This window comes from Eptesicus fuscus, chromosome 1, assembly GCF_027574615.1.
Source record: "Eptesicus fuscus isolate TK198812 chromosome 1, DD_ASM_mEF_20220401, whole genome shotgun sequence".
NCBI lineage: Eukaryota > Metazoa > Chordata > Mammalia > Chiroptera > Vespertilionidae > Eptesicus > Eptesicus fuscus.
Window position 1 is genome coordinate 108,784,246 of NC_072473.1, and position 11,887 is coordinate 108,796,132.

Below are 11,887 nucleotides of genomic sequence, written 5' to 3' on the forward strand. Positions count from 1 at the left end.
AGCCTGGGTCCCCAGGGTCTCGCCCAGAACTAAGCCAAGGCTGTAGGCTCCACCCTGAAACTCCGCCCCATCCAAGCTGAGCACAGAGGCAGTTGGAGCTGGAGTTTAGCGCAGTCTAGAGCTTTTATCTCCTTCCCACTAGAGAACGCCAGCCAGGCACTCAGCTGCCCCGTCCTCTCCGGCTCCGTCCTCTCCACACGCGCGCGCGCCCCTGTCTCCGTACCTCAGGCTTTTACAGCTCCTCTGATTTTCCTTGTGGTTTTCTCTTTCCTTCTAGTTGTAGAATTTCCAGTCAGCCAGCTTTCCTGTGGTTCTGGATGATGTCTGTTTTGTCTTTTAGTTGTATTTTTGAAATTGTTGTGCGAGGCTGCAGTTTAGGTGTTTAACTATGCCGCCATCTTGGTTTCTCCGGGACCTGAACTTTCTAGCAAGAAACACTTTACTGTTACACCAGGTCTTCAACTGGAAGTTTGGGGAAAGAGTGGGGAGGGTTAGCCAATAACCAGATTTGAGACCTTAGCAACTGTACAAAGAGGTACAGGGGCAGGTGGTGATTTCTGCTAGTCATTCATTGATTCCTTTATTCTTTCATGCAACAAACATTTATTTAGTAGTTACTATGTACCAGATACTCTAGTACTCCAAAAGCCAGTTCCTTAAGAAATTTATAGTCCAAGGATTAAAGAACGGGAAAAAATAGTATGGATCAGGATAACAGCAAGAAACAGATTTGGGCTTTCCACCCAAACCTGTTTGGCTCAGTGAATAGAGCATCGGCCTGCAGACTCAAGGGTCCCAAGTTTGATTCCGGTCAAGGGCATGTACCTTGGTTGCGGGCACATACCCAGTAGGGAGTGTGCAGGAGGCGGCTGATTGATGTTTCTCTCTCATCGATGTTTCTAACTCTCTATCCCTCTCCCTCTCCCTTCCTCTCTGTGAAAAAAATCAATAAAATAATATATTTTTAAAAAGATTTGGGCTTTCCTTTCTTTTTGGTCCCTCTCTCTCTCTCTCTCTCTCTCTCTCTCTCTCTCTCTCTATATATATATATATATATATATATATATATATATATATTCCCACCCTGTGTGTGTGTGTGTGTGTGTGTGTGTGTGTAATTCGCTCTTCCCATAATGTCCTGACCACAGAGCAATGTATCTTTACCTACTCCAATATGCATGCATGCCTCCCAAATTGTGGGCTTCCCTAACAAAACCCAACAGCCTTCCTATCAAATTAACATTTTATAAAACTTTTCTCCCTCTCAGGAGCCTAGGGTGGTGAATGAACTCAGTTAGGGTGTACATCACACACCAAGTGCCCACATTCTATGTGGGTATATATAAGGTAGCTTTGGGTTTTGGAAAGATCCATGTTGGTCAAGTCAGTAAAAAATCAGTCAAGCCCTGGCCCATGTGTCTCAGTTGGTTGGAGCATCTTCTCATACACCAAAAGGTGGCAGGTTCAATTCCAGATCAGGGCACATACCCAGGTTGCTAGTCGATCCCAAGTGGAGGTGCATGCAGGAGGCAAAATCTCTCACAATGATATTTCTCTCAAAAAAAAATAAATAAAAGCTCAGCTAAACAGCCTGTAATGTCAACTGTCATTTGAGTTTTTGATTTGGACTTAAGCCATCCTTCAGCTGGTGCTATATATGCACACCTTGCTTTAAGAAAACCTATACCCAAAAATCCCAGTTTTGAAAAGAAGGGAGGAATGTGCCTGGCCATTTTTGGAAACTGTCTAGAACTCTCATTTATTGAAATAGGTGTATCAGAGAAGTGGTGAAACCCTTGAAGGAGTGCTGATTCAACCTTCTTCTTTCTGATGACAACATCCAGAAATCATCCCAGACAAACAGGCCTTTATCTAGTTTGAGCAGACCTGCAGAGACTCCTAATGGGTTAAAAATGCAGCCAAGCTGCTGTGGAGTTGGGAGCTTGGCTCAGACACAGATTTACCTTTTCTTTTAAATTGAAAAGGGACTCTGGGGCTTTGTGGCAAAGGGTATGGTTTTTTGAAAAATCAAACTCGAATAAATTATTTAATTAAAACATAAACTGAATTAGGGGCATGCATTTAGGATTTTGCTTACGTTTTATGGAAATTGTGAAATACATCCTTTCATTCAACTTTAAAATTAAACTTACTCAGCTTCTCTGCACAAAAGGGAAGGAGTTCCCATGACCTGATATTTATAATTTCCACTAAAGTCCAACTTTCTGTATTTATTTGGAAATACTTATGTTCAGGCAGGGTATGGTTTATCCGTGCTGTGGAGCCTTATTATGGTTTGATTTCACATCAAACTATTCACCTTTTAGTAACCAAATTTGTGATCCAACGAAAACTTCTCTCTCTTACAAGGAGCTTGGACTCTTATTTATTTCACAACCTTTATTTGTACATGAGATGAACCATGACATTTAAACTATGCTTGATAGCTTAGCAGATTATAAGAACAAAACCAGATGGCCCAAACAAAAATAATACTTTGATTGCTTTCAAATTCAATGTCAAAAATTAAAAACAGCTTTCAAAGAAACCTTGGTGTGTGTTGTTTTTTTTTTTTTTTTTTCAGAAATGACTTTGGAATATTATATATACTTCTCCCACCCCACATCACAAAAAAAAAGTAGAAGTGTGTAAACCAACAAAGTAACAATGGCTATTTTGAGGTTGCAAATTTATTTTCTCCTTTTATCTTTTCTATATCTTCCAATTTCCACAGTTTTAATTACATAAACATTTTAATGACTACTTTTTCGTTTAATTTTAATGAAGTTTTTTTCTAGGTTGAGTCAAGGTGTTTTACTTTGTTGAGAAAATGGACATTGTTTAATATTAGCAGTTCATAATTCTTCTTCCACATAAAATGGTGAATAATGTACAGTTAGCCAAAACCGGTTTGGCTCAGTGGATAGAGCGTCGGTCTGCGGACTGAAAGGTCCCAGGTTCGATTCCGGTCAGGGGAATGTGCCTTGGTTGCAGGCACATCCCTAGTAGGGGGTGTGCAAGAGGCAGCTGATCGATGATTCTCTCTCATAGATGTTTCTAACTCTCTATCCCTCTCTCTTCCTCTCTGTAAAAACTCAATAAAATATAAAAAAATAATAATGTACAGTTACTTTTCACACTATGCTTCACAAGGCTAGAAAACTGAACCAGATTCTTTACAATTAATATACAATCTACAAAAGCCGTTATTTCAATTTTTGACTCATTTTAATGTACCTTTGACATCATTAGTATAATCACAATCCTCACTTTCTTTGAGAGCAGTGAACCAATTCTTTAAAAGTGGGGTTGAAACAGAACCTCGCTTTTATTTATTTTTGGGGGGTAAAAGATATTCTTTTTTGTTTTTATCTTTATTGTTGAAAGTATTATTTAAAAGGCTCCTAAACCTTGAGATAGTTGGCAGAGAAAAATCAGAATGTGGCTATTTGAATTTCTAAACTAAAGAGTTCACAAAGTGTTAAAATTCTTTTTTCCGGTCTTGTTTTTTAAAAGAATCTTTATTCCAACTGAGATTAATTTTTCTTCAAATCAGCTGCAAGAGAGCAAACAAAAATTGCTACAAATCAAAACCCTGACAGTTATATTTCCCTGAGATAATTGCATGTTGCCTTGGACTTTCCTTTTCCCCTCTGTTTCCTTTTGTTTTGACAACAAGATTCTGGGAAAGCAACATACAAATGATAACTCTGCTGTCATGAGTACACTGAATTTTAAAAATAAATAACTGTCAACCCCAAAAGCTTCCAGGAACCTATGGAGTGAATTCTTTTTCCAAACCATTCCAAAACCAGATGTGGAAATGTTTAGCTTATTCCCCTCCTCATTCCCCATGCAAAGAATTAATATGTGTCTCTGATGACATCAGATGAGATGGTGAGGCAGAAATCCTATCTGCTTTTAAGGAGATTTGTGTTACACTTCTCAATTCACTAACCAACATCACAAAACAAATTTGGACTATAGCTTTTGTCTCTTTTAAAGAGAGGGGATTTTTTCCCCTGAGATGAAAAATGCTCTGTGTTTAAACCAATATCTAACCTCTTTTGTGTAAGAAATTAAGAAATAGAGTTCACATTCCCCAAAATATCTACCATTACTTCTAAAACCACAAGTTAGCATTGCCTGCTTTTGAACTTTATGAATATGAACTTTTACATTGTGCATTATTTTGTGTCTGGATTCTTTAATCCAACATTATATTTTTGAGATTTATTCATATTGTTGCATGTAATAGTGATGCATTCATTCTTACTGCTGTGGTCTTCTATTCTTTTTTTAAATATGCAACAATTTATCTATCCATTCCACTGCTTTGGGGAATGTGCATAGTTTCCAGTTTTGATTTATTAAAAATAATGTTGCTATGATTTTTGTGCAAATATTTTATTTTATAGATATGTGCTTTTATATTGGTTATGTATATAAAACATAGATACATACTTTCATATATGTGCAAGTATAATATATTTTTTTTCCAACACTGTCATCAATAATATATGAGGGCTCCAATTTTACATTCCCATCAACTTGATATATTCCTCCTTTTTTTTATTTCAGCCATTCCAGTGAGTAATCAGTGGTATCACCCTGTGGTTTAATTTGTGTTTCCCTGATGACCAATAAAAATAAACATCTTTTCATATGTTCACTGGGGAAAAAAAGAGTTCATATTCCAAGAATGAAATGTTTCTCTTTTTTTAAAAGAAAAGTAAAGTATTTATTAAGAATTAGGCTTATTAAGGAGTTCTTTAAAAAAAAAAAAGGAGGGGGGAGGAGGAAAGCTCTGTTAGAGGAACTAATGGAAAAATGTATATGCATAAACCACATTTAGAAAAAACAGAAAGCTACTGTACTCTGTAGCTGCTAGGAAAGCAAACATTTTGTATCCAGGTGTCATTAGCAGCTCCAGTTGTGCTGGCCTCTCTATAGCTCAGTTCAGGACGGTATGTACCAATAGCTGAGCCCTACTTGGCTATACAAATGCATCTAAGTTCATTGCTTCTGGAATGTCACAGGCATAATTTGCAATCTGGTCCAAATGGGGCTATGGTAATTCAAACCCTGAGACACGCTTTCTGACAGCCCAGCCACCTCTTCCAAAAACTGGACAGTAGTCCAAAGTTAGCACTCCTTTTTCTGCTTCATTTCTTCCCTAGTCCTCAACTCCCCATACCTCTGAAGATTTCTGGAAATTTTAAATAGAATTCTGTCCACAGTTCCTGGGATGTTATGTATGCACAGCTCCAACCTTGGCTAAAAATACCTTCAGTTTGGCACCCCTGCACAACTCACTTTTTAGGAGCTCATTTCCCTCTCTAGCCCCTCAGCCTTCTTTTTATTCTGTCCCCAGTCATCAGAGACCCACTATCTCCTTCCTCTGTCCAATATACCATTCTTTCAGCACATCTCTGATAGAAGTTAGAAAACCCAGCTTATTTTATGAATACACACACACACACACACACACACACACACACACACACACACACTGCCCTTCCCTGGTAATTGCAGGCTGAAGGGGAAGGAGGCTGCCAAGTTCTGATGACCTGTACTCAGCAAAAAGGAGCAACTCCTGAAGTGTGGCATTGAGCTAAGCGTTAGCAAGCTCATTAGTAACGTAGTCTAAAATGATTGGCTGGAGGACAACTGTCTTCTTTATCAGAGAATCTGGGCTTTTTATAATGATTTGAATTGTCCTTGAGAGGCAGGAGGATAGGAAAGATGTTTGAGGGAGTGAAAGAAAATGGGTGGCATAACTTCCTGGCCAAAAACACAGCCTTAAGCTTGGGTCTCGGTTTGGGGGTTTGAACAAAGAAAATGAACTGTCAGGCCTCAGAGGGAGGGTAGAGGAGGGTGGGGGTAAAGGGGAGAGATCAACCAAAGGACTTGTGTGCAAGCATATGAGCTTAACCAGTGGTTAAGGACAACAGCGGGGTGGGGCATGTGTGGGAAGGGGTGTGGGATGGGAATGGGGGGATGAGGACAAATATGTGATACCTTAATCAATAAAGAAATTTTTAAAAATAAAAAGAAATGGAAGGATTGTTTCTCTGGCCTATTGCACTAACTATTTAAAGGGGAGGTTTTTGTTCAGGGCAAATATGCACAGGCTGTGAGATGATGTTAAGGACAGAGGAAGTAGAGGGAGGAAAAGAAAGCCACTTCTAAAGCATGCTTAGGACAAGGTGGTCTTCTTTAAACCAAGACAATAGTACAGTGGTGATGGAGTGATTATCTCAGCTTCCAAAAGGAACCTCAGCAAATATCATGCCTCATTCTGGATCATGTTTATTAAACTGCTGAGTCATCATCCAGGACCAACTGGCATCGTAATTTACTTGGTTTATTATGTTCTTAATGTCTTAAATTGTTTGCTTTGTTTTTTGGAGGGGTAAGAAGATCAGGTTTTTGTGTGTTGCTGCTGCTTCTGTTTTTGCTTTGTGTAAAACAAAAAAGCAGTCTCAGGAAAGACATTTCAGAATGAACAAAAATGAAAGGAAGGAGCCTGGTAGACCCCTTAGACTTCTCTTTACACCCCAACACCTCAGAGAAAATGATGGGTCGTTATTGAGAGAGTGAGAGATAGTGAGACCAATATGTACCAATCAAATTTAGTGCCTGACTTAGAAACAAAACATTTCATCCAGGCCAGTGCTCCTTTTTAGTGGGCTCTCATGCCATGGTTTCCATTAAAGAATGCAGGAAATTCATCCATATCAAATAAAGAGAAAGAGCTGCATTTTTGCAACTGGGGAAAAGGGGAAGAAAGAAGAGTTTTGGGATGCTTTTCAATACAGTGATATGCACATAGTAGGCACTCAATAAATTTTAGTCAAAGACGGGTGAGACCATGCGTCCCTGGATCCGGATGAGGCCTCGTGCACCTAGGCCCGGGTGAGCCCAAGAGGCCCTGGGTCTGGGAGAGGCCAAGCGTCCCTGGGTCCGGGTGAGACCATGTGTCCCTGGATCCAAATGAGGCCTCGTGCACCTAGGCCCGGGTGAGCCCAAGTGGCCCTGGGTCTGGGAGTGGCCAAACGTTCCTGGGTCTGGGTGTGACCATGTGTCCCTGGATCCGAGTGAGGCCTCGTGAACCTAGGCCCGGGTGAGGCCACGTGCCCCTGGGTCTGGGAGAGGCCAAGCGTCCCTGGGTCTGGGTGAGACCATGCGTCCATGGATCCGGATGAGGCCTCGTGCACCTAGGCCCGGGTGAGCCCAAGTGGCCCTGGGTCTGGGAGAGGCCAAGCGTCCCTGGGTCCGGGAGAGACCATGCGTCCCTGGATCCAGGTGAGGCCTTGTGCAACTAAGCCCGGGTGAGGCCACGTGCCCCTGGGTCTGGGAGAGGCCAAGTGTCCTTGGGTACGGGTGAAGCCAGATCCTGGGTCCGGGTGAGGCCGTGCGCCACTGGATCCATCCGGGTGAGGCTGGGTCCCAGGCCCGGGTGAGACCACGCGCCCCTTGGGTATGGGTGAGGCCACGTGCCCCTTAGTCCAGGTGACGCCGTGCCCCTGGGATCGGCCGAGACCAAACCAGAGGGAGTCAGACCTCCATTACCACCATTTGTCCACCATCCAGAGCTGAGGGGTCAGTGCTGACATGTACACATAAGGAACTACTGGACATCGAAATTGGGTCTCAAAAGAACTGTTGGTCCAGGGGGAAGCTCGCTACAGATTGATTCATTTGCCTGTCAGCATAAATATTATTGCTCGTCTCACATTCAGTTCTTATTAGTATATATCTAGTGACATTTGATCTCGTTCATCTAGAGGAAATGATGAACAACATAGACTGAGGAACAAGAACAGAACCAGAAGCAAGGAGGCATCGATCGGACTATCGGGCCTCAGAGGGAGGATACAGGAGGGTAGGGGGAGGGTGGGGGGAGGGGGAGAGTTCAACCAAAGGACCTGTATGCATGCATATAAGCCTATCCAACGGTTAAGTTCAACAGGGGATTGGGGCATGCGTGGGGAGAGGGGTGGGTTGGGAATGGGGGGATGAGGACAAATATGTGACACCTTAATCAATAAAGAAATTTAAAAAAATAATAAAAAAAAAAAAAAATTTTAGTCAAAGAATGAATTCATTTATGCAGGGGTTACTTAACTCAGTAGGGAACAAAAGTAAAGCCTTACACACACACACACACACACGCACACGCACACACACACGCAATTTCTTTGAAAATTTAGGCACTTTTCTATTTATGTCCTTTTCACTTTTAAAATGAAAGCTATGTTGGACAATATTTTATAATATTCCTCTTCTTTCCTTCTTCATTTGTCATCTCGTTCTGATGTTGTCTTTTGGATACTTGTTCTTAGCATTAGTTGTTTTTCTTCACACTACTCTGCTAGTCACTCCTTAAGAAGTAAAAGACAATAAGACTAGGAAGTAGCCACAGAGCTTCATATTTAAAAAAAAAGAAAAGAAAAGCTAGTGAAAATAAAAGAAGAATGTAAAGCAAAGCATGTGATTCAATGAGGTACCAACCATGGCTATAAAGGATATTTTAGAAAATAACTTGTCAACCAATGTATAAAACACAAACCTAAGACTCTCTTTCTTTAATATAGGACATTTAAATAATTTTCATGTATAATATGGATCAAAATATAAAATTCAGAAGGAGTATTTTTGCTTCCAAAATTTTACTGTTTTAGAAGTTATCCCAATTGATATACCAGGGAATCTATTGGTCATAATGACTTATGATGCTACTGCTAGAGTTTTTGAAGCCTTCATTTGATTAGCTTGTGGGAGCCTCTCGTCAAAATTTTAATACTTGGTTGCCAGGAATAAAACATAATTTCTTCTTAGGTTTTATTTAATTAAATTTGTTGCTAACAAAAAAAAAAAGCAGTAGGGAGGGATTCGTTATTACAGCATATGAGAAGACAAGTGTTGTCAGTTTGAATTAAACTATATCTCCTGTCTCCTTATTTAATGTTTGGCATGAAAACATTTTTATTTCTTTTTTTAGCTAGGGTTATACACAAAAGGATGCCACTCCTGATCAGTATGGACTCTCATTCTACAAATGAGGGATATGTACTTTATCCCAAAACGGCATGATAAAGTCACTTAAAGAAGCTATTGTAGTCATCCATAAACGTGAGTTCCAACACTGAAATTAAAATTCAGTTCTCAGGGGGTGAGGGCATGTGCAGGAGTGGGGTGGGGGAGGAATGGGGGATATGGGCACATATGTAATACCTTAATCAATAAAAAATCAATTAAAAATTCAGTTCTCTTTCACAAGAATGTTTTTCTTTTTTCCCTTTTTTCAGTTTTATTGACAAATAAAATTGTAAGATATTTAAAGTATACAATGTGATGATTTGACATACTTACACATTGTGAAAGGATTCCCCAGCAAGTTAATTAACACATCACATATTTACCTTTTTTATTTTTATTATTTTATTTTATTTTTTTGGTGAGAACATGTAAGTTCTATTCTCTTACCTTTTTTAATGCTTTAGGAATGGCCTTTTGTTAAGAAAGTGATCATATTTGAACTTTAGATAGGAAATAAAATGATTTGTCTTTTGTGTTTTTGTGTGCTCTAGAAATCCTCACCAGACAGCTTCCTGTTTCCTGAGAATCATTACGTGATCAGCTACAGGCATGAAAGTCTTCGAGTTGATAGGAGGGATGGTCATCCTCACCTCTTTGTTTTTTACCTGTTTCGGGCAAATTCCAATCACTGTATTCTGTTCTATAGACTGGTTCATGGTTACGGTACATCCCTTCATGTTGAACAGCAATGTATATGTACACTTTCATGAGTTACACTTGGGCCAGGGTTGCCCTGTCAATCATGTTCAGTCACATATCTACAAGTTTACCTACCGCGTTACCGAATGTGGCATCAGAGCCAAAGCTATCTCTCAGGATATGGTTATGTACAGCACTGAGATACATTGTGCTTCAAAGTCTACCTCATATAAATACACATTTCCAGTGTCATGCACTGCTCCCCAGTACTCCCCATGGCTCACTACTCCCTACTGCATGAAAGAAGCCAGTGAGATACAAACCAGAACCCAAGATGGTGAGACAGGCTACGAGGTGTTCGCCTTGTCACAGTCCAGCCAGAGGCCCAACTGCGATTGTCCACCTTGTGTCTTCAATGAAGGAGAGTGTTCCCAGGCTCCACATCATGAAGCAGAGGCCCAGAAGGGTCATTCTGTGCAGTCATTTTTCTTTGTGGATATATCTGAGGATTGATCTCTGTTCAGACAATCTACTTGAGTCCATGTGATCTCAGTTTGGGGTCTCCCATTGATGCTCTTTCTAAAATTAGTATATAGCCCTGGCCAGTGTGGCTCAGTTGGTTGGGCATTGTCCCATGCACTGAAAGGTTACCAGTTCGATTTCCAGTCAAGGCACATGCCCGGATTGCAAGCCAGATCCCCAGTGGGGGCTGTGCAGGAGGCAGCCAGGTGATGCTGCGCTCAGACATTGATGTTTCTCTCTCTCCCTCTTCCTTCTTCTTTATCTACAAATCTGTGAAAGTCTTTTAAAAATAAATAAAATTAGTATGTGATATTTACTAATAACAGGCGGGTTCTTGTGGCTCTCTTATGAGGGCTTTTGAAAAGGGCAGCCTGTGTTAACTTTTTGAATAAAGTATTTTTATTTTTTATATCTTTTTTAAAAGCAAAAATAAAGTTCTGATGGCATAAAACTATGAGTAGGGGACTTTAATTAATAAATATGTATACTATGGATAATAAAATATATACATACTAGAGGCCCAGTGCACAAAATTCATGCATGGAGGGGTCTCCTGAGCCCAGCCTGCACCCTCTCCAATCTGAGACCCCTCGGGGATGTCCGACTGCCAGTTTAGACCCGATTGGTCCTAAACCAGCAGTCGGACATCCCTCTCACAATCCTGGACCGCTGCTTCCTAATCGCTCACCTGCCTGCCTGCCTGGTCATCCCTAACTGCCCCCCCTGCCGGCCTGATCGCCCCCTAACCTCCTCTGCCTGACAGCCAGGTTGCCCCCAACTGCCCCTTCCTTGCTGGCCTGGTCACTCCTAACTGCCCGCACCCTGCCAGCCTGGTCACCCCTTACTGCCCCCCCCTGCTGGCCTGGTTGCCCCTAACTGCCCCCCTGCTGGCCTCGTTGCCCCTCACTGCCCCCCCCTGCCAGCCTAATTGCTCCCAACTGCCCCCCCCCTGCTGGCCTGGTCACCCCCAACTGCACCCCCCATGCCAGCCTGGTTACCCCTAACTGCCCCCCCACCAGCCTGGTTGCCTCTTACTGCCCCCCCTGCCAGCCTTGTCACCCACAACTTGCTCCCCTGTTGGCCTTGTCTCCCCTCATGCCCCCATCCTCCCACAGGCTTGGTCACCCCACGCAGCCTGATGTTCAGTCGTTTGGTCATCCCTCACTAACGCCCCTGCCGGCCTGGGTCGTAGGCAGCCATCTTGTGAGGGCATGATGGTCAATATGCATATTACCTCTTTATTATATAGGAGGATATATTTACTACGGATGAGACATTGTTCTATGTGCTTTTCAAATATTAGTGCCTGGTCTCTTTTTTTTCTAGGATATCTTATCTCTCCTTTAAGGTCCCCAAGGTGAATCCCTCCCTCTGTATCTTCATTTCACTCATACTCTGCAGCATTCAAATTGGTTCTTAGAAACCAGAAACACCAATCAGAAAGAATATATGCACTCCTATGTTCATTGTAAATAGCTAAGATTTGGAAACAACCCAAGTGACCATCAGCAAATGAGTGGATTAGGAAACTGTGGTACACTTACACAATGGAATACTATGCAGCTGTAAAAAAAAAAAAGAAAAGAAAGAGCTCTTATCATTTTCAACAGCATGGAGGGAC

At 41.5% G+C, this 11,887-nt stretch overlaps 1 protein-coding gene across 1 annotated transcript; it reads left to right on the forward strand.

Annotated features, from left to right (window-relative positions):
• Positions 1–9,654: 9,654 nt before the first annotated feature.
• On the forward strand, positions 9,655–10,257 carry PLAC1 (placenta enriched 1). The gene has a single exon (XM_008156945.3). It carries the CDS (start codon positions 9,655–9,657, stop codon positions 10,255–10,257), a length of 603 nt encoding a protein of 200 aa, XP_008155167.1.
• Positions 10,258–11,887: the final 1,630 nt, after the last annotated feature.

Bases quoted from the DNA above. Each gene is read 5' to 3' on its own strand.
- PLAC1 (XM_008156945.3), top strand. From the start codon at position 9,655: ATGAAAGTCTTCGAGTTGATAGGAGGGATGGTCATCCTCACCTCTTTG.